This window comes from Fomitopsis serialis (genome assembly GCF_022376445.1).
Source record: "Fomitopsis serialis strain Sig1Antser10 chromosome Unknown B0H18scaffold_48, whole genome shotgun sequence".
Lineage (NCBI taxonomy): Eukaryota > Fungi > Basidiomycota > Agaricomycetes > Polyporales > Fomitopsidaceae > Fomitopsis > Fomitopsis serialis.
The window spans coordinates 9,644-28,650 of record NW_025955008.1 but is presented as its reverse complement, the minus strand read 5'-3'; the positions used below and the strand labels follow the sequence as shown (position 1 = coordinate 28,650).

The 19,007-nt window shown below is 57.0% G+C and overlaps 4 protein-coding genes across 4 annotated transcripts; 3 read left to right on the top strand and 1 right to left on the bottom strand.

Moving 5' to 3' along the window:
- Window positions 1–3,271: 3,271 nt before the first annotated feature.
- B0H18DRAFT_955923 (uncharacterized protein) lies at window positions 3,272–4,692 on the top strand (the record flags this gene model as incomplete). The annotated part of the gene is made up of 4 exons (XM_048042408.1): window positions 3,272–3,296; window positions 3,351–4,144; window positions 4,199–4,431; window positions 4,515–4,692. 4 exons carry the CDS (start codon window positions 3,272–3,274, stop codon window positions 4,690–4,692), a joined length of 1,230 nt encoding a protein of 409 aa, XP_047891787.1.
- Window positions 4,693–8,523: 3,831 nt separating this feature from the next.
- B0H18DRAFT_1120483 (uncharacterized protein) lies at window positions 8,524–9,251 on the top strand (the record flags this gene model as incomplete). Its single annotated transcript, XM_048034131.1, has 4 exons — window positions 8,524–8,597; window positions 8,648–8,790; window positions 8,851–8,948; window positions 9,009–9,251. The coding sequence occupies 4 exons, from the start codon at window positions 8,524–8,526 to the stop codon at window positions 9,249–9,251; spliced, it is 558 nt and encodes a 185-aa protein (XP_047891786.1).
- A 4,240-nt stretch (window positions 9,252–13,491) lies between these two features.
- B0H18DRAFT_955921 (uncharacterized protein) lies at window positions 13,492–16,608 on the top strand (the record flags this gene model as incomplete). The annotated part of the gene is made up of 9 exons (XM_048042407.1): window positions 13,492–13,604; window positions 13,681–13,849; window positions 13,946–14,005; window positions 14,191–14,255; window positions 14,389–14,718; window positions 15,020–15,093; window positions 15,145–15,626; window positions 15,676–15,930; window positions 15,994–16,608. The coding sequence occupies 9 exons, from the start codon at window positions 13,492–13,494 to the stop codon at window positions 16,606–16,608; spliced, it is 2,163 nt and encodes a 720-aa protein (XP_047891785.1).
- A 1,057-nt stretch (window positions 16,609–17,665) lies between these two features.
- B0H18DRAFT_1120480 (uncharacterized protein) lies at window positions 17,666–18,376 on the bottom strand (the record flags this gene model as incomplete). The annotated part of the gene is made up of 1 exon (XM_048034130.1): window positions 17,666–18,376. One exon carries the CDS (start codon window positions 18,374–18,376, stop codon window positions 17,666–17,668), a length of 711 nt encoding a protein of 236 aa, XP_047891784.1.
- Between the last annotated feature and the right edge of the window lie 631 nt (window positions 18,377–19,007).

The window sequence follows — 19,007 nt, the reverse complement described above, 5'->3', positions numbered from 1 at the left end:
CAGCTACTTTCAGTCGGCATATTTAGCGCGCCTTCGAGTTGGTCCTAGTATAACCGCCGAAATACCGGCAGGGGCAGTGAAGGGGATGTGGGATGCACGAGGGTCCATGAGGCCAACCGCGGCCTCGAGACTGCGTGGCGGGAGTGGGCTGCCGTCCCGTTGCGCCCGGATCGATTGGTCCCTGGGACGGCGCGTGTGATTCAACAGCCGACGGGGCGACGTCGTCTAGGTAGCATTCCTCGTGCCCTGAATCTGCCGCCTCACGCCGCGCCACCGCCATGAGAGGCGGAGCAAACTGGAGCAAGGGGTGGGCCGCTGCGGTCAGCGGCCCGCCTGTGGGAAACCAAGTAAGCACCATGGACGTCCCCGGCGCAGTGCCATTAGCCAACCCAAGAGGCCCAGCTGCGCGGGCGCAACCCCCCAGTGCCAGGCGAGGCTCCGCGTAGGCGCGTTCCGTGCAGCTTGGGCCCCGAGGGCCAGCAATGGAAATACGGGGCGCTCACCGTTGGTTTGTGCGGGGACCATGGCGCGCAAGGGACCGGGCGTCGACTGGGTGAGTATGCGGGCGGCGGGGCAATGCCTCGGCGCGCTTTATACGGCGGCGCGAGGCCAGTCTGATCAACGCGACGCGTCAAGCACGTGCGCGCCCGACGCGTCGACGCGTTCTAGCATCATGTGATCGCACGCCCGCGCGCGCGCGTGTGATCATGATCACACCGCATGAGATCCGGTACCCATCGTCGCCGTCCTACGAATCCGTCGCGCGACTGTCCGCACCAGCAACGCCCGCCTGCGATGTCGCTGCCCTTCATGTTCAACAGGATTGGGGGACAGCATCCAGGACGTTAGGCTCACCGCTTCGCCGAGGTACGCCGCCGTCTCATTATTAGGGCAGCCTATTCACGAGCGCCTTCCCGGTGGGTTGCATGGACGCGCCGCGGATCGTGCGCCGCGAGGGCATCCCTCAACATGCGCGGTTCACAGCGGCATCCTCTTGCGTTGACTGAGCCTTCGATCGTCCTGGCGGTACGGGTTATTTCCGATGCCGCAGCCCACCACCCGAGGGATACAGGCTGCGACCACATCTCACCCATACCCATGCCGACTGCTGCGATACCGCCGGCGTGTCCCGCTTCAAGCCTGCCAAATGGCGCCCTCCTTTGTTCACCGCGAAGTCCCGAAAGCGGTCTGGCCTTTTGTGTGCCAGGGCCCGTCTTTGTGGGCCGGTATCGACCTGCATTGTTCGCAGGCATCCCTCCGTCGCGCACAGGCCGGAGGCGGTGGAGGCGATGCGCGACGCACGGGAGCGCGAGGCTATGCGGCGGGAGTGGGGACGCAAGGTCGCACGCTAAGGCCGTTTAGAAGGGGGGCTAGGTCAGCCGGAGAGGCGTTGCGACCACTCAGAGCTGTGCGGGGACGGGGAGAGGCCGATGCGGTCTTCCGGTGGAGGATCGGGGAGGCTGCAATGAAGTCGGTGTGTGGGTGGCCGCTAGGACCTTCCCCAACGCCTGCGCCTCTAGCAAAGCCGAGCCCTGGCTGCGCGACGAGCGCGGGCATACGGTCGCGCGTTCGAAATCAGGCGTCGGAGATGCGGACGGTCGCCTTTGGCTCGTTGAATCGAACTCGGCATGGCGCTCGTGTGTATGCGGGAGGCGCATCTTCGTGTGGGGTACGTTCGGTAGGTATCGCCCGGGAGGAGTCACCTTCACTTCCGGTGAAGGTGTGCGGACGGGAGAGGCTGCGGCCGCCTGTGCTATTGCCCCATGCTGCATGCGGCGAACGTGAGGGACTGGGTGCGCCGACTGCGCTCGTCGGGGTAGAAGACATGGGTCGAGAAGCGCTGCCCAATTGTGTGATACGAGTCGGGAGGTCCTTCGCGCAATTGACGGTCGTGCACGCGTATGGTGGCATGCGCAAGAAGGCTATAGCCCGCGTGAAACAAAGCACGACGCATCGTTGTTCTCCTGATTTGGGGCGGCAATCGTTGACGCTGCTTTGTTCTCGGCGAGAGGATCACGGCGCCAGGTGGGACAGGCCCAGCGGGTGAGTGAACTCCTTAAATGTAACCTATCGCACTGCGCTGACAGTGCCACTGCTCTTTGGATTCGCCGTCGCGCATAGATCCTGCCGCTTTGCTACCGATGCTGTTGCGCTCTGGCGTCAAAACAGGGCCCTACGGCCCCCCAGCCGGTCAAATTCCCTCCGTCACACGCCTTTTACAATCGACCAGGATCCGAACGGCTGTACCGCGAGCTACGCCACACACAGGTTTCCAGAGCATCAACGCGGATGTCTTACTTATGGTGCGGCTACACTATACTTGCCTAGGCGTAGTTCCGGGCCTGACTTCCATTCATTCTAGGTTGCATCGCTCTCGGCAGCCAAAGACATGCTCAGTCTCGCGCGCACATGCGCTAGATTCCGATCTGAGCTCGCAAATCCTTCCCAAATGCCAGCTATTTGGAGGCGTTCTCGTGCTGCAGTCCAACCACCACTTCCCCCCTGTCCCCCATTCTTGACCGAAGTCCAGTACACTGCCCTCGTCGTCGAATCGACGTGTATGTCTTGCCTCACAGACGGCCTAAGCTTTCAGGACGTTGTGTGGCAGTACCGAGCCCGCTACTGCTCGAACTGCTTTGAGGCATGGTATGTGGTGATGTTCCCCCGTGCTGCATCAATACCCATTCGCCTTTGTAGCTCCTCTACATATGGCCGCCCTTGCACAATCACCTTCGCGGACAAGCCGATTCGCCGCCGACGTATTCATCTTTCTCTCTACGTCCCCACGATGACTGACACGAAAGGTAAGAACTCACCTTCGCACTGCATTATTGCGTTGACGCCGCTGTGGTATAAGTGACTTTTTCAAGCCGTATATCTCGCGTCGACGTCGCACAGCTGCGAGGCGTTTTGGAGAAGGCAGCTGCTCACGAGTGCGATGCGATCTTGGAGGCCTGGAGTAATTGGTCAAGTTCGATCACAGAGGTAGGCGTTGAGGAATTGTTATGTGCCGATTTACTCATCCAAGCCAGTCTTCGGTCTCATGGTACGAATGGGTTTTAGAGAAGGTATCAATGAACAAGGCGACGATACAGCGCAGACTGGGGAGGTAAGGATGCTGGCATCTGTACATTCTGCACTGGTTGAAGGACATTCACAAGTGTTGTCACACGATTGCGGCAGCTCGGTTTCACCTCCGAGATCGCATGCTTAGGCGAGGGCCGCGAAACCATACGCCGTCATCCTTTCGTAAACATCCCGGAGGACATGAATGACGACAGTAAGCGTTGTGCCTAGTAAGTACCATCGTCCGGGAACCCGTTACTAATGCGATGGTGCATGTCTCGTAGACTGGCGCCTGATAGGCCCGGAGATGGTAGCATGGATGGAAGACATACGGCTCCTACGGTCCCGTGTTACCCAGCGCGCGGGCTATATCAGAGGTCTGCGACGCCTTGATGAAGCTTTGGTGCGATTGCGCGCCGAAGACGTCCGCCTTGGCATTATCCCTCACGCAGTCAATCTGGCTGGCGACGCAGGGGTGCGGGAGCTTGTGAAGAACCTGCCAGAACTGGTTGATCCAGCGCAATCCGCTTCTCCTCCTCCTTCCGTGTATCTGACCTTCGCGGCCCGCCTGAGGCTTGCGACAATCACTTGGCAAAATCGGGTCGCGCTTAAGCTCCGGGATCTGGTAATCGGCTCTTCTCATTTTTTGCGGCCCGCCTCTTCCCCCACATCCGCAGTGGCCATCCTATCCCTTGCACAAAGCGTTTTTCGATGCAAGAAGTGCTCAGCTATCCTGCGATGGCCGACAATTGTCAGCCACTCGCATATGCATCACCGCCGAGTTCGCCCCGTTTTACCAGATAATCCCGCCGGCCACCCACGGGACGAGGGTATCTTCGGTCTTACCTTGCGGGACGACGTGTACGAAAGTGCCGTGGTGACCCACTACGGTTACGAGCCTTGGGGCCCGGCCAGCCTCGAGTTCGTTGGGCACAATGTGCTTGAGGTCATTCGGGCATGCGGCCTCGATCCAAACGTCGCTACGCCTGCACAAATTAGGGCAGCGGATGTGCGACTAGTATGCTGGGCATGTAGCCGTCACGGGGAGAGTATGGTGGTAATGGATTGGACAACCGCGGTGCGCACTATCGAGGCCACAGCAGGATATATAGCAACTGATCTTTGCACACAGTTTGCTCACTGTCTTGACCAACACAGTGCTTGGGAGCCCAGACGCCTTCAGCAGCCGCACGTCGCTTGGACAAAGCTCGATAACGGGCTGCTTGCCTCCGTTCAAGCCGTCGAAGCATCTCGCAGGGCCGCCTGGTACCCTACACGAGTGCTGTACTGGCAGTGTGCACACTGCTTATACGGATGCCTCGAAGATAAACCATATGAGGCGGTCGACGGGCATGTGCAGACACGGTCAGTCATCTTAAACGACCAGCTCGTACGGTTCGCTGAGCGCCACTCTCCAGCCATCATGATATACTAACGGGGCCCCAAAGCCGTCCACAAGCGCAGCACGTGCGCCCTAGGCCTGATAACCCAGCGCTCAGCCAAGCACCTGTCTTGCTTCTTTCGGAGGGTTTGCAGCGCGCGAATGCGCTCAATATCTGGGAGTCCATGAATTTCTGGCCCAGTGTGGATGACGATATGCTGCGCTATGCCTATGTACCCATGTAATAGGTTTGAGATGCCTGGATTGTGCAATTCGATACTGTTGGCTTTGGTGCTCGTTCTTCGTTTGCCCTACCGCCTCATCCTACGGTCATATATATGTAAATAAAATGGCGCGAATTTGACGTACCCACTTGTGAGTATACTGCTCATTACCTTGCGACTGCAACTTCCTGTGATAGTGGATCCGGAGTTGGAACTTACATAAGGATTAGTGAGCGCTGTGAGCGTCAAGATGCCGATGGGCGCTCCTACGTCCGCAGCCGACGACTGGTACTGAATTCTCTCCTCAGAGACCCCTGCTTCAGTCACTCACTCATTTTGACATGCCACTCGCCTTGCGCACTGCCTGGATCGTCAATCGGGCCTCCCCACCTATTCCCCTCCCCCCTGTGACTCCATCCTCCACCCCGGTTTCGCAGGAATTTGACCCCAGTAGCATTGAGCCCACCTATCCAGACAAACCATGTTCCTCAGCCGTCAATAGCCCATCCCTGCTCCTAGCACGCGTACTCCTCCTCACCCCTCCCTCCCATGAGTGGGTCATCCTTCGTGGCGCTGACGCTGTCATCAACCCGGGGCTAATCCTCATCCTATCGGACGTCCAAAATCCCTCCGGGCACATATCCGGCATCATCCGCCGCCTTGTCAGCATTGAACGTGGTTGGGCTGTGTACAGTGTCGCCCACGCAGATATCCCTCCTTTCCGCCTCTGCATCCCATTTGATGGGGCAAGCCTCCCTCGCTGGCTTTGTTTCCTCCATGCCATGCTCCGTCCCATCCTGCCGGACTCTGTCCCTCCCTTTCTTCCACATACTGCCACTGAGTCTTCACCCCGACTCTCCTCACACTTCCCCGTTGGCCTACCCTTGGTCACCCACAATACTGTCATCTTTATAAGGGAGGCGGGGGTGCAGCTCACGCACTCCCAGTCCGAGTCCACTCACAGCACCCCCTCCCACGGCGTCACAACACTCCACCGGGCCAATGATGATGATACCCCAGAATCGGATTCAGTTGCACGCAGTCTTACGCAGACCCGAGACGCCATCTCCCACTGAAGCACGGGAACCCTATTCAGGCTGTAAGCCTAGCATTGCGTGGGCCCAGGGTTCTGAGCCTACCCCTGTGAGCGTCCCTAGGTTGGTATGTGCTCCCTCTGTTTGCATGTCCTGCGTGTTCGCCCCTCACTCCGACTCTCAACAGGTCTATGCAGTTCATTTGGAAGCCCTTCAGCTGTCATCGAGCAGGTGTCGCTGTGGGCCTTCGCCCATACCCTCGTTGTCTGATCATCAGGGTGCATACCATACACAGTCCCGTCTGTATGTTCCACTTTCTCGCTCTCGCACATGTCACTCGCTATTGCCAGTCCTATTGGATACCACCCTCGCTCTCGTACATGCCGCTCGCTTTCGGTAATCATCACTATGTTTTCGTTGATCTCCTTGACCAGATACTCCCATCTTCAGTGCAGCAATGAATTAATTACCATCAATTTGCGCTGGAGATGGCGCAGCGAGGCTGAGTGTGCGATGACATAGGCGGGCGACAAGACACGAGGAGGAGGTATCATCAGGCATCGAGAGAGGAGACCAGCGTGCGGATGCATGGCGGGATAAGTAAACGAAAGCCTGAAGCAGGCGCAGTAGGGCGTGGCACAGAGCAAAGAGCGAGCTCGACGTGCGGGTATAGGGACATTGGCCGAAATCAACGACGCGGAGACACCGTTTCAAGAGCGTGCACAGGACCACGTCACGGTACGTTCGTCGTAACAGGCTTTGCCATGACTTGCTACTGACACGTCGATGGCATGTAGATTCAACCATTTAGCACGGGGCTACACGGACGCAACCTCACGCGCAAGTCGACCGCGGGTCATGCTCGTCGCGGGCATGGAGAACGGAGAGCTAGACATATGGGACTGCGAAGATTGTCGGCAGATTCGTCGCGGATGCTGAGTGAGTAACATTGACCACTGACATATGTTCATTCAATTGTAATGCAACGTGTGTCCGACAGTCCGACAGAGTCCCTGATCTTACACAACTCGGCATATATGGGCCCTATACGGGGACTTGACTTTGTTTCAGACAACCTGGTTCTCATCAAGCACGGTGGACTGAGAGGTATGTGCACCTGTACATTGTGCTTCGGTGTATGCAGAGGCATCGATGCACGGTGTCCTAACCCTACTCCTCGCCAGGGCCTTGCCTTGCCGACCTTCACACTCACCTCCTGTCCTGCACTCTCCTCATCCGCAGGCACGAGTATCCTCCCCGACCGCTCCGGCTCCGCGCTCCACTCTCCACTATGGCTTCCGCGCCGGGATTGCTACCAACAGTGCCACCACGCTCGTCCGCTGCAACACGCCCGTCGTGCCATTCAACGCCCGTGTCGGGCGACGCAACCCCTTTCTCGCTTGCCCCCTCCATCAGCTACTGGCATGGCATCCACTCACGCTCCGTCCGCCGCAGCATCCGCGACGCCGTCCACCGCGGGTAGTCGTATGTGCACTGTGCGCCTTCGGCTCGTGATCTGTGGTCCTCCCAAACCCCATTCGCGTGCACAGCTCACCACACAACGTGACGTATCGTGGTCGTGCGTTCACGAGCCCGACATGTGCCTTCGCGCCCCTGCCCATGACGGGTGGCGGCAACACAAGCGTGTCCAACGATTGCGCCCACTCTACCCTGCCCGCGCCGGTGTACATGTGGTGTATCACCGCAGGCATGTGCAGGATAATCGTCGCGCGATCCTTCTCCGCCTTCGTCGCCGTGAGGTCCGTCGGCGCTTGTCTCAGCACCTCCGCACCTCTGCCCGACGTCCCCACCCCACGGAGCCGCCCTCGATGAAGATTTACTCCACGCGCACGCACTCGCCCGTCTCAAGCACGCACTCGACGCGCTAGACCCGCCCAGCACGTCGATGGTCCGAGTCGACGGCTTGTCGAGGCCGTCTTACTGCAGGCCTGCAAGCTGTGCGGCTCAGTCGATTCAGGCGGGCAGCGGTGCGCGCGCGTGACGAGCATGCAGCTCAGGGTGGACGAGCGGGTGATATAAAACGTACATAAGTAGACTAGTACGGAAATACACTGAGATATCCTGAGCTCACTGGGGCCCACTGACGGCGCGGGACGAAGCATTCACTGACGAGATTCAAGTACCTTTTGCTCGAAAGTTATATCCTCACTGAACATGCCTGAACACCTCTGACGTCCACTGAAATCGCTATTTCAGTGACATCAGTAGTGTTCAGTGACCGAAGGTCTGATAGGCTAGCAGCTGCGAAACACTTGATGAGTCGCGCGCGCGGTCTCTTACTAGTAGTACGTAATGCGGCTTCTCCTCAGCTCGACTCTCCTACAGTACGTCCAGTCCCCTGCGAAGTGGAACAAGGGCCGCACATTCTGACAACCTACTTCTCATACCGCGACTCATGCACAGTGGCGACGCTGGACCACCCGCCCCTTTCTATATTTGGACCGCATCTATAGGTTCACTTGTTTCCCCGCTCAGCGCAACGTTGTCGGTTGATGGTCAAATGAACCCCTCCTCCTCCTCCTCCTTCTGCTTCTTCGTCTTTGATCTAGGTTTACTGTAACTCGCGCTGTACGGTCGTGTGTGCTCCCAGTCCACGTTGATGGCCGCAATCATCGCCAACTTCGGGCGGGGCGTCTAACGGGTTCTACTACGACAACGCTTCGACAATGCAAGCTCTACCTGGCTGTCAATGGCGTTTTTCGCTATACAAAGCCTCATTTAGACCAAGCAAATACGGGCTGCACTCAGTATAAAGTCCCCCGTGTGTTTGTGGATACACACCAATTTGAATCCACCCATGGCGCACCGCGCATCGATCGTCGACCCCACTGGTGGTTGGTTTAGGTACCTCAAATTGAGTCCCAGTGGAAGGTATGCCTGTTTTCGTTTACCCGGAGAATTGTTGACCTGGTTCATTCTAGGAGTTATCTCATCATGGCTTACGACGAGCATGTCACATATGAAGCCGTTCAAATTGGGCTACGCCGCGAGTTCGAACATGAAGGCGAGCCTCTTGACGGCAAGAAGGCTCGCCTGTTTTTCGTCCAGCTCCCCAGCCGCCACTGTGAGTGCTACGGTGTATGTACGCAAAATCCCTCACGTCATTTGTGATGCAACCCTCCAGATGCTTTGTTGGTCAAGGCTCACGACCCGCGTTCCGAGGCCGAGGGGAAATTCCACAGGCTGATCTTGACCGAGAATACCTTCTTCACGTTCACTGAGGTGCGCACCGTGGAGTTTACACGCTGACCTGGGCATTCGTTCATGCGTGCACTACAATAGGGTCGGGCCACCGTGCAATGGCTGCAGGGCAAAATTTTATTCACAGTCCAGTTCAACAGCAGCGATGCTCTGTGGACTCTGATCAGATGCGTGCACCAAGCCCGCCATACCGCCGTCGACAACCTTGGTATGGACACTATCGAGGAAGAAGTCGATGCTCTCGAAGCTAGACTGAAACATCTGGAGGAGATCGCTTTCGCTTCTACCTTAGAAGCCATGACGTCGGACCTCGATCATTCATAACCGTCAACAAGGTGAGGAGGAAGCCTTTGCGTTGGCTATGTGATTAATCCATACACTGACGTGCGTCTGTTCGCAGACATTGACCGGCAAGGGCTTTCACATACAATTTCTTCTTGGTGTCTCGTCACCGATCTCGCGTCCCCGCCGTGTATTAGCCATGTATTACGTTGTGTATGATTCTAGAGAGAATGAGACGAGCAAGTCATGTAGCGCCGCACATCGGTCTGCGAGGCACGAACCCGGAATGAAGACTTGTTACTGAGGCAAACTCTAACCCCTCCTCCTCCTCTTTGTGGAAGGGCGGTCGTATAAGGCGATCGCCGACCCGGTAGCTCATCGATCATCTTCCCGTCATGCGGCTGATTTTAGCGCCAATTTTTCTGCGTATCTCTGGTACCGTTCAGTCTAGGCCCTGCTTTCCTGCAGGCAGATTCCATTGACTACTTATCGGCGCAAGCCTTCGTCGTCAAGTTTGCAGGTTGCGAACCCTGCAGTCCGACCGTGGAGTAGTACGTTGTCTCGCAGATGGCAATCCCGGTCGTACGGCCGCGCGTCCTCCTACTTCCAAGCTAACGACGGGTCAGGCTCGAGCAACGCCTCGCATAACTGCATGTCGTTACTTCGTGATGTCCTTCTCAAATTCACCTGTTCGAAATGTGCATGGATGTGGTCATTTATGCCTCATTGCTGCATCTGACCGTAGTGGACCACCTCTACTATACAACGCGTTCCAAGAGTCCCTTCCACCTCGGAAACCAATGACCATACATACGCACTCGGATCGCGTATTCACGGTGGCGTCGTGCTCTTGCGGCTACTCGTCACCGGCAGGCAGGACTCTGAGGTGAGTGACCATTTTTTCTAGCCATACATCTTCCTATTCCAGCCGGAGCCAGGCCCCAACGTTTCAACGTTCAACTCTGCGACTGAATGCCAATTCCTCTGCATCGTCATCCCCGGATCCCACAGTCATCACTACCGAGCACGCTCTCACCGGCATCGCCCACCTCCCCTGCCACGACCTCTTGCACCTACTCGAACACGGCGGCCTGCTGTCGGCTGACAGACCTCTCCGTACTTCGCCACGACGCACTCGACGAAGACGCAGACGAAGCATTACGCCGTTACGACTGTCACGGAGACGACCGTCTGGACGGTTGCCTACACCAGCCACGGGCGGACGAGTGTCACTGTGCTCTCATCGGTCATCGTCTCCGAGTCGGGCTCGCTCATCCCTGAGGCCTCGAGCAGCAAGGCGTTGTGAGTATCATGCTCACTCGCTCTTGTGATCTACATGTACTGACTCTGCGCATAGTTTTGCGCCATCATGGTGCCCTCGCCGGCGTGATCATCGACTCACTCACGTACCTCTCCTCCTCGGCGTCTTGCTCATCACGTTCCGACGCCATCACACCCACAAGTCCGCCGAGGTCGCCGCCGCCGTCGCACTTGCTAAAAGTGCTCGGCGCCGCCCGCGGACGAGGACGGGGACGACCCTCCGCCCGGTTCGCCTATCAGTCTGCACGGGGGCATGGCGCAGTTGGAGGTCCCGCTAGCCTACAGGTTGGTGGTGGCGGGTGTATCCGCCTCAGGGATGGCGACGCGAGCTCGTCGGGCTTTGATAGGGTGAATAGCTCCGGGTCGCTCTCAAGGCTCAGCGAGCAGAGCGCGCTGGCGGGCCTCACGTTGGGTCCATCGAGCTACTTCGCTGACGCGTTCGCCAGTGCCGCCTCTGCGGGCGTGAGCTTGACTCTGCTGACGGCTCGGCTGCGCCGATGTCGTGCGCGAATAGTGGAGAAGACGAACGACCTCACCGCGAGCAAGCACTCAAGTTAGCTGCCCGCTGTCCCTGGCGTCCCCTCGCGCATCGCGTATCGCCCACCAGGAGAGGGCGGGGACAGCGACGGCAGTGCCGGCAAGAATAGGAGACGGAGCTTCTCTAGCGTGAGCAAGCCGTGAAGGAAAGCGAGTCTGAGCGACTCGAGCGAGACGAGGGCGTCGTACGTCAATGCACGAAGCTCGTTCCCGGAGTCGGATCCGCGCATTACTCGGACACGGGCTTTCTGCTGCGTCCAGCGCCGGCGCAGTACGAACCCGAAGCGCGACGATCAGTCCTACGACCTCACGGCAGGTGCTCAATACGCTCAGTGTGTCCAACTCGCCCCGGCCGTCTGCTATGGGGCGGCGTGGCAAGTGCCCCTGGTACGTTTGAGTGCTCGATCTTGAGGCGACCGCTGTCGCCTACGCTCCCGCCAGGGTCGATCCCGCCAGTGGTCATACATACTCAGTTCGCCGCCGGCGCGTCCGACGTCTGCATACCCCCTAGTACCTCACGGCTCGGGCACTACCGCCCTCGTTTTACTCAAACTCCAATCCGTACTCATACGGATGCCCAACACCCTCGACCTACGCTGCGTATCCTTCTGCTTCTTTAGCATACTCACGGCGGCCTCCTGCAGCCTCCTGCGGCTGGTCATACTGACCTTGCTGACTGCCTAGAACCACTAGCACGATCGCACCCCGACTGTCTATGTAACGTCGGCAGTTATGCAGGGACCCCTGCTCGGTTTACTGCCACTGCGATCACCGCTCGATAGCCGGCGCGTGCGTCATCGACGACTGCCCGCGCAATCTTATCGATCATAGTCCCATCGGGTTGACGAGCAGCCGTAGGCCCGTACGTGTCCTGCCTCGTCTGACTCTCACGCTGTGTTTTACTGATCTGTGAGCCGCTCTAATCGGTTCCCGAACCTACCGCCCACGGCGGCCTCCAGCTTCTTCCCCCACTACATATTCCCTGACCGAAGACAGCGGGGTTTGCGGCGACCTGGTCACCCCCTTCACCGAAGCCGTTCATGATCAGGCAGAGGGTGACCCGCACACATCGAAAATTGGCTAGTAGTGGCGGCACAATGCAGCAACCTTTGGCGGCACAATGCAGTAAAATTCCGTGCGTCCATTATCCCGAATGTTATATAGCCTCGCCCTCTGGTCCCATACCGGACTCCACCCGTCTTCATCATGCCACCAACCCACCCTATTCCTCGCTGCACGCCACTCTTTGCACCCCAACCGAACGGGCGCATGATGTAAGGTTGCTTTTCACCCGTTTATCTATTCGCTCATTCAAGTCTTCATGTCCAGGGAGTATACCATTCTGTTCTCGACGACGTTACGGAATTTTCGACATGCGAGTCGCCCCGACCGGTTCGGAGACCACGAGCAAGGCACGGATATGCTAATCATTCAACTGCCGGAGCCGGGAATGTGTAAGTCGCCTTGAAGTTGTGACGGGGCACTGTCACTCATGATACTTTAGACGTCATCATCTTGACGTATGTCGAAGGTGACACTGGAGAAGCGATATACATGACGTCTCTGATTACAGAATGCATGAATTTTGTCATTTGCGAGGTAAGCTTCAAGCCCAACTCATTGCACGCTGTGATGTATTCAATCCATGATTCAGAAAACCATGACAATCCGTTGGAAGGCCACCGTCCCCGCCTATCGCTGGTATGTCGTCATCCTAGACAACAGCCTCGATTTTTGGGACGCCATGGGGTGCTTGGAACGCTGCAAATCGAGCGTTCAGCGCAGGAGAGCTGCGGCGCTGGAACAAATGACAGCCCTGGAGAGGTCGCTGCGCACGCTACCGAGAGCATCGTTAGGTCAGGCGCACCCACGCGGGGAGGGTAAACCACTGCGCATCTCCGTTTTAGATACCTGCTTCATCTTTGTGTTTGGATGCATCTGGCGTGTTGTCGAGGCGGTAACCGACGTGTATAATACCTTACGCTGTGGTAGATGGTGACGAGTAGGATAGCCGCGCTGTACGTCCAAACACGATGTTCAGTTTTGCTGCCATACCAAACAGTACTCGAGGATGGTCAACTCATGTATCCCCGAGTCACTGCGCTGCGACTCTCTTCGCTGGTAGTTTTACCTCCTGCTGCCGACGCTCGCAATATATATGTTATGTATATGTGCCTCGCTCAGCACCGCATGCGACCATATCTATAGCCACTTGGTGAGTACACCGCTTATGTCATTGTAATCCCTCGCGTCCGGTGCTCGCCCACCAAGCTCGAATCGCGAGGGCTCCCTGACGGCAGCTCGCTTCGACAAGTCCCTCGCATCCGCCGCTGTCGCCACCTCTCTTCGCTGGTCTCACAATGTTACTCAATATGTACTAATTCTCTGAATAGGTGTCCTGTATGCAGTAGGCCACATAGCATGCATGACCCAAATGCAGCTCGGCCTCCACTCGGGCGCGTTCTCCACCACCTCCTCCTGCTCCCTCGCACAGTCCTTCACCAACAGCTTCGCCGCTGTCCCGGGAAGCGTGAGGACGTGCCCCCGCTTGCTATCGACCCTGTCCACGCGCACGGCGTCGACGCTCGCGGGGCGCTACCTCGGCTTCCTCTAGCTCGCGCCGCGCGTGCGCGCGCGTGAACGTCGTGGGCCCCGGCGAGGGCATGGGCAGCGAGCATGAGCGGGCGAGGCGGGCGGCGGGGGCGATGAGGAGCGCGAGCGATTTAGCTACCATGTGGACGTATATGCGGGTGAGGGGTGAAGGCTCGTGGGCGATGCAGAGGGTGCGTCCGTTTGCTGGCGTCAGGTGAACGGGTGACTGATGTGTGGTGATTGTGCGCGGTGGGGATGGGACGGCATTCATAGACTCGTTCCTACAGTCGGGCACGCGTTTGGCGAAGACGAGCGGGCTGAGCGCGGCTGCGCTGACCTGCGCAAATGTGCGTAGGGACTGCAGGGAGGCGGAGGCGGCACGGCGGCATAGCAGCTGCGTGGCGGTGTCGTGCAACCTGCCGTATCAAACGACGCCTCCTCCATATATGCCCTTGCGTCCGGGGAGAAAAGCCCATAGTACGTGTGAGGGCGAGCTTAGGATATTACGATTGCTTTGACTCGATACGTGTAGTGCAGCATTACGGGAGCTGCGAGCGCTTTGAAGACAATGCAAATCCCGCCAATGTTAGTGACTCAGTGAGTGGCGACTCCAGGCCCCCCTTCCTGCTCAACTCCACATGAAGAATATCCCAAATCATACTAGACAGCTCGCAGACTGCAGCAGGGGACGTCATGGCTGGTTGAACACTGTTATGAATGACGCCGATAGCATCGGGTCGGCAGAAGGAAGTCATGTACCACGTCAAAACGAGGGCACGAAGATACAGGGTCGTGTGGCAAAGCGACCTGGCTCACCGCTGGAACGAGCTCATACCAAGCGTCAACAGCAGGCTATCCGGTCAGAGCAAACGGAGCCAATAGGCCCTGTTGCCCAGATATCCGAGGCAAGTTCGATTGGTGATGGCGGCCATCAGTCCGCAACCGCTTCGCCGGACGTCGAGGAGCTTGACATCGGGACAAAGGGTGATCATTACGAAGGACGGTTCAGTGAACGTAATACTCAATCCCATATCACTCGATGTGTAGTAACGAACGCTGAGTGTGTTATCTGCAGGTCACTTGCATCCCTTTCACGCCACTGACGAGGGATCGTCCGGTGAAGACACCAGAAGCAAGTGTATCTTTGCTTCCAGAGAAAGCAACCTCGCGTCACGCGTTCGCGTTCAAATCATGACCCTCAGTAACGCCTCGACTATCACACCCGCTATAGGCTCGGCTCCCTCCGTTGGAGACCATACGATGCGATCACTGCCCATCGTGGTCCACCGACAAGTTATCGGTAATGATGCTGTCGACGAGGATTCAACCGTTCATATCAAGACGCCTTCCTTTGCTCGCAGTGTCTCGGCGCCGCTCATATGGCGCACTACTAGTAACACCAAGTATACGCCAAGCTCGATGCCAGTGGCGTGTAGTGCGTCCGGATCAGAGCATGATACCAATATCTGCATGATGCAATCTGGAGGTAAACCCAAGGGACACCAAATCCCTGGCTATGACAACGATCCGGATGAGAAGACGGCAAACGAAACCGGTGGCGCACGCGTCGAGGAGGCTTCTGCTGAGGCGCCACGGTCAGGAAAGCAAATCAGTCACTCCAATGGTTTTGACAGATTGCAGCCTAGCTCTCGTCCTCTGGACATAGCACGATCACGTCGTCAGGGCTATCCTTGGCACGACAATTCGTGTTGGCTCGATACGTCCCTCGAGTTGATATTCCACACTGCGCAGCGCGATTGGGACTCGTTTGAGTGCTGTTTCCCGAGCACGGGGCACCCGCTGACTATATTCCGGGTGTTCGAAGCAATCAGATATCGCCGAAAAGTAGCGGGGAATTGCTGTTCAAGTGACCCTGCGACCCTTCTGTCCGCTCAGCGGGATGCTCTACGACAAGTGCTACTAGATTGCGGTGCAATCAACCACATGCAGTCACGCGAGCCGGCCTTCGTGGGTGCTGTCGTTTCGGGCTATAATGTACAACTAATATCTGTCACAGGCTTGGTTGGCATCCCTGCTTCGGCCCATGGGGAATGGGATACAACAGCTTGCAAATCCATTTTTCCAGGGCTACAGCGCTCAACTGCGCACCTGCTCAGGCGCCTCGGATGGTATTGGCGAACCTGGCCACCATCAGCACAGGACACGACCCCGTCATAATTTCTTCTACCAGCTTTCGACCCAAGACCATGCGGATTTTGAGGGCGATGTCTCGTCCTGGTTCCGAAATCTACTCGACATACGGCGCCAGCCTGTATGTACATCGAGGTGCTGGAGATGCGTCGGTGACACCGTTATTTGCTATGGAACTGCGCAGCTCCTGGAACTGCACTTCGAACTCCCGATCATGCTCATTGTAGATATAGGATCCGCGCCGCACAAGACATGGAACTTCCCTCCCATTTTACAAGCGCTGCCATACGACGAGGATCAAGACAGTCCATCCGGTTCCCGCGTTCATGAGCGACGAGAAGTGGAGTATGATATCGTCGGACGTCTCTTTTACGACGAGAGGGAGGACCACTTCTTCTGCCGATTTCTCGAGCATATTCGGAAACTAAACGTGCATGAATACGACGGACTGAAGGCAAACGGTATGGAGCGATTCCAGAGCAATGGTGGTGCGATCGATCTGGCAGGTCCGCATTTTGAGCCTCCTTATGGTTCTCGCACACAAGCCGTTGTCTACCACCTACGAGGAGGCGCACGCGCGCGAGCGATCATGTCATCGCATCAAAAATCCCTCATACGGCGTCATCACTCACTGCATATCACTGCCGATGAACCTGGCCCTCCGAGGCTGGCGCTAGATAAAGCTGGATTTATCGCCATGCCCAACGAAGAAAGGCATTGGCTCTTGAACCCCTCTCGCGATGTGACGGTCGACTACCAAGCTGTTGTCTCCCTCAGCGGTGGCGATGTGGCCACATAGCATCACGCAATAGACACGCTGGGGGAGGCAGCGACTTCTAGCACAATATTCGATTGCGCAGAAGGCTTCATCAGGAGAAACCCCTCTGGGGATACCAGTACTCAACGTTCAACGTTCAACGTTCAACGGTGAAATCGTACCGCAAAGATTGTATATATTCATCAATTCAGGCTACATACTATGAATCTACATCAACATTAACTCTAGCACCACTTTCGTCCTGGGTCATCGGTGGGGGCAATTTGAGCTGGGCGCACCCGGAAGGCCAAGTCGTGTGCGTACCCACCTGACGTAAGCGGTATGTGTCCCGAATAATCGCAAGGTCGCATACGCGCTCTCGTTCGACAGCAACTCCTCGAGTGCACGAACGCGTTTCGTCACCGCCGTGGACGGCTTGAGCTTGAGATCTTGAGAAGCGAGGTCGAGCCGGGACGCAAACAAGGAATCGTTAGGTTCCAATGTAGGTGTGGACGTGATTGTGAGTGTCGCCAAAGGCGACCGAGGACGTTGGATGGGGAGTTACGGGCAGAGGCTTGTCTGGCGTCTGAGATCTGAGGTTGTGCGATGACTGACGAGGGCGGTTGTTGGCTCCCGGGAGGACGGACTTTAAGCTGGCTGGCTGTGAGTTGAACCCCAGTCAAAACTGACACGAACTCAGGCGAATTCCACAGATCTCTAGCGAATATGTCAAAGAAATTCGATTCTCTTCGGAATCCTTCGAGGCGCTGACGTTCCTTCGGTAAAACGGCAAAGCAGTATGAAGCACAACGAAGGCGAGCGAATTCTGGTCTACTGGACCGAATACAATCTAATTCGGGAGAATTTCAGCGCCGCAGCGCGACGCTCTATACGAATATAATACTTGATTTCTACTATTTTCTGCTCCTGGATGCGCCGCATCCACCGGCTGTATTTTGACGACACTCGTAGTGAATCTATATTGCGTTATTTGTAGACATGAGACCGAGACCGTGTTGGGAGTGCGAACATTGCAATGTAGTACGTACTGTGTGATTTTGTGCATTTTGCGTGGACCAGGGCCCGTACCGATTCGTACCTAGACCAGGTTAGATATACTCATTGCGACGGAATGAGGCAAGACGGCGGACGAGATGGGCGAGATGGGCGATGGAGCAGACAAGACGGCAGGGGATTCGAGAGAGACAGCAGATGGCATGGGCGAGACTGGAGATGGTGCGAGAGAGACAGCAGATGGCACGGGAAATACAGTAGACAGGGCGGACGAGACAGCATGCTGGTCGAGAGGGAGAGCAGACGGCTTGGACGAGATGGCAGGCAGTTCGAGATGGACAGCAGACGGCGCGGGAAACACAGAAGACGGCACAGGCGAAACAGCAGACGGGGTGGACAAGACAGCAGGCGGATCGAGAGAGATAGCAGACGGCGCGAGAAATAAAGTAGACGAGGCGGGTGAGTGTGCAGACGGGACAACCGAGACGGCAGGTGGTTCGAGAGAGACAGCAGACGCCAATGAGATTGCAGGCAGTTCGAGAGAGACAGCAGACGGGATTGACGAGTCCGAGAGAGACGGCAGACGGTGCGAGTGAGATGGCAGACGGTGCAACTCGGAGTGGGATGATGGTAGACGAGGGGCCTGTCGTGGCAAGCAAGGCATTGGCGGGTGTATCAGCCGCAGATCGATTTGACGGCTGAGGAGAGGCGGAGACACGCCAGAGTGCATTGTCCAGTGATTGATGGCCACAAATTGCGTCCAGTGCTGGCTGTGGTGTACCAGGTTCGTCCTCATGGTCGTCGTGCGCCGTGTGTCATCGCTGGCTTGTGTGTGCCGTCTCTCTGACTTGTTCATTTCACTGTCTTCAAGGCTGCGAACGTCTGGCTGTGTGGTAAAGCGAAGGTGGGCTTAGTCGTAGTGCACGGTAAAGTGTGGTCCACTGGGGGGACGTCCAGCGAAGGCGTACCTTTGAGTGTCGAGCCTTCGTGCTCGTGTTGTCCCCTGCTCTCACTGTACTGTTCTCCCCTCTATCCCTCCTTGTACTCTCCTCGCCCTGCGCATGTCACATTCCACACGAGTTCCACACGGTCTTATCGCTCGACTTGTAGTCGTGTCATGCGAGTCCTAGACCGCGTGGCTGGGTTGCCTGTCGCCAAAGTAGCAGATTATCTGAAAACGTCGCCAGTAGCCTTCGAGACGAGGTATCAACACCTATAGACCTTGAGAGTACAGATAGAAGCCAGAGGCCAGACTGCAACTATTAGCAGGGTAACAGAGCGCGACACGGCCACAGGGAGAAGTTTGAAAGCAAGGTGGTGGTGGTATGCAGTCAAGGTTTCAAGACACACTGCGACGGCGGATGACGTCGTGGAACGAGGAAAAAAAAGAGTTAGAGTCACGCGATCGTCATCTTACAGTAAATACG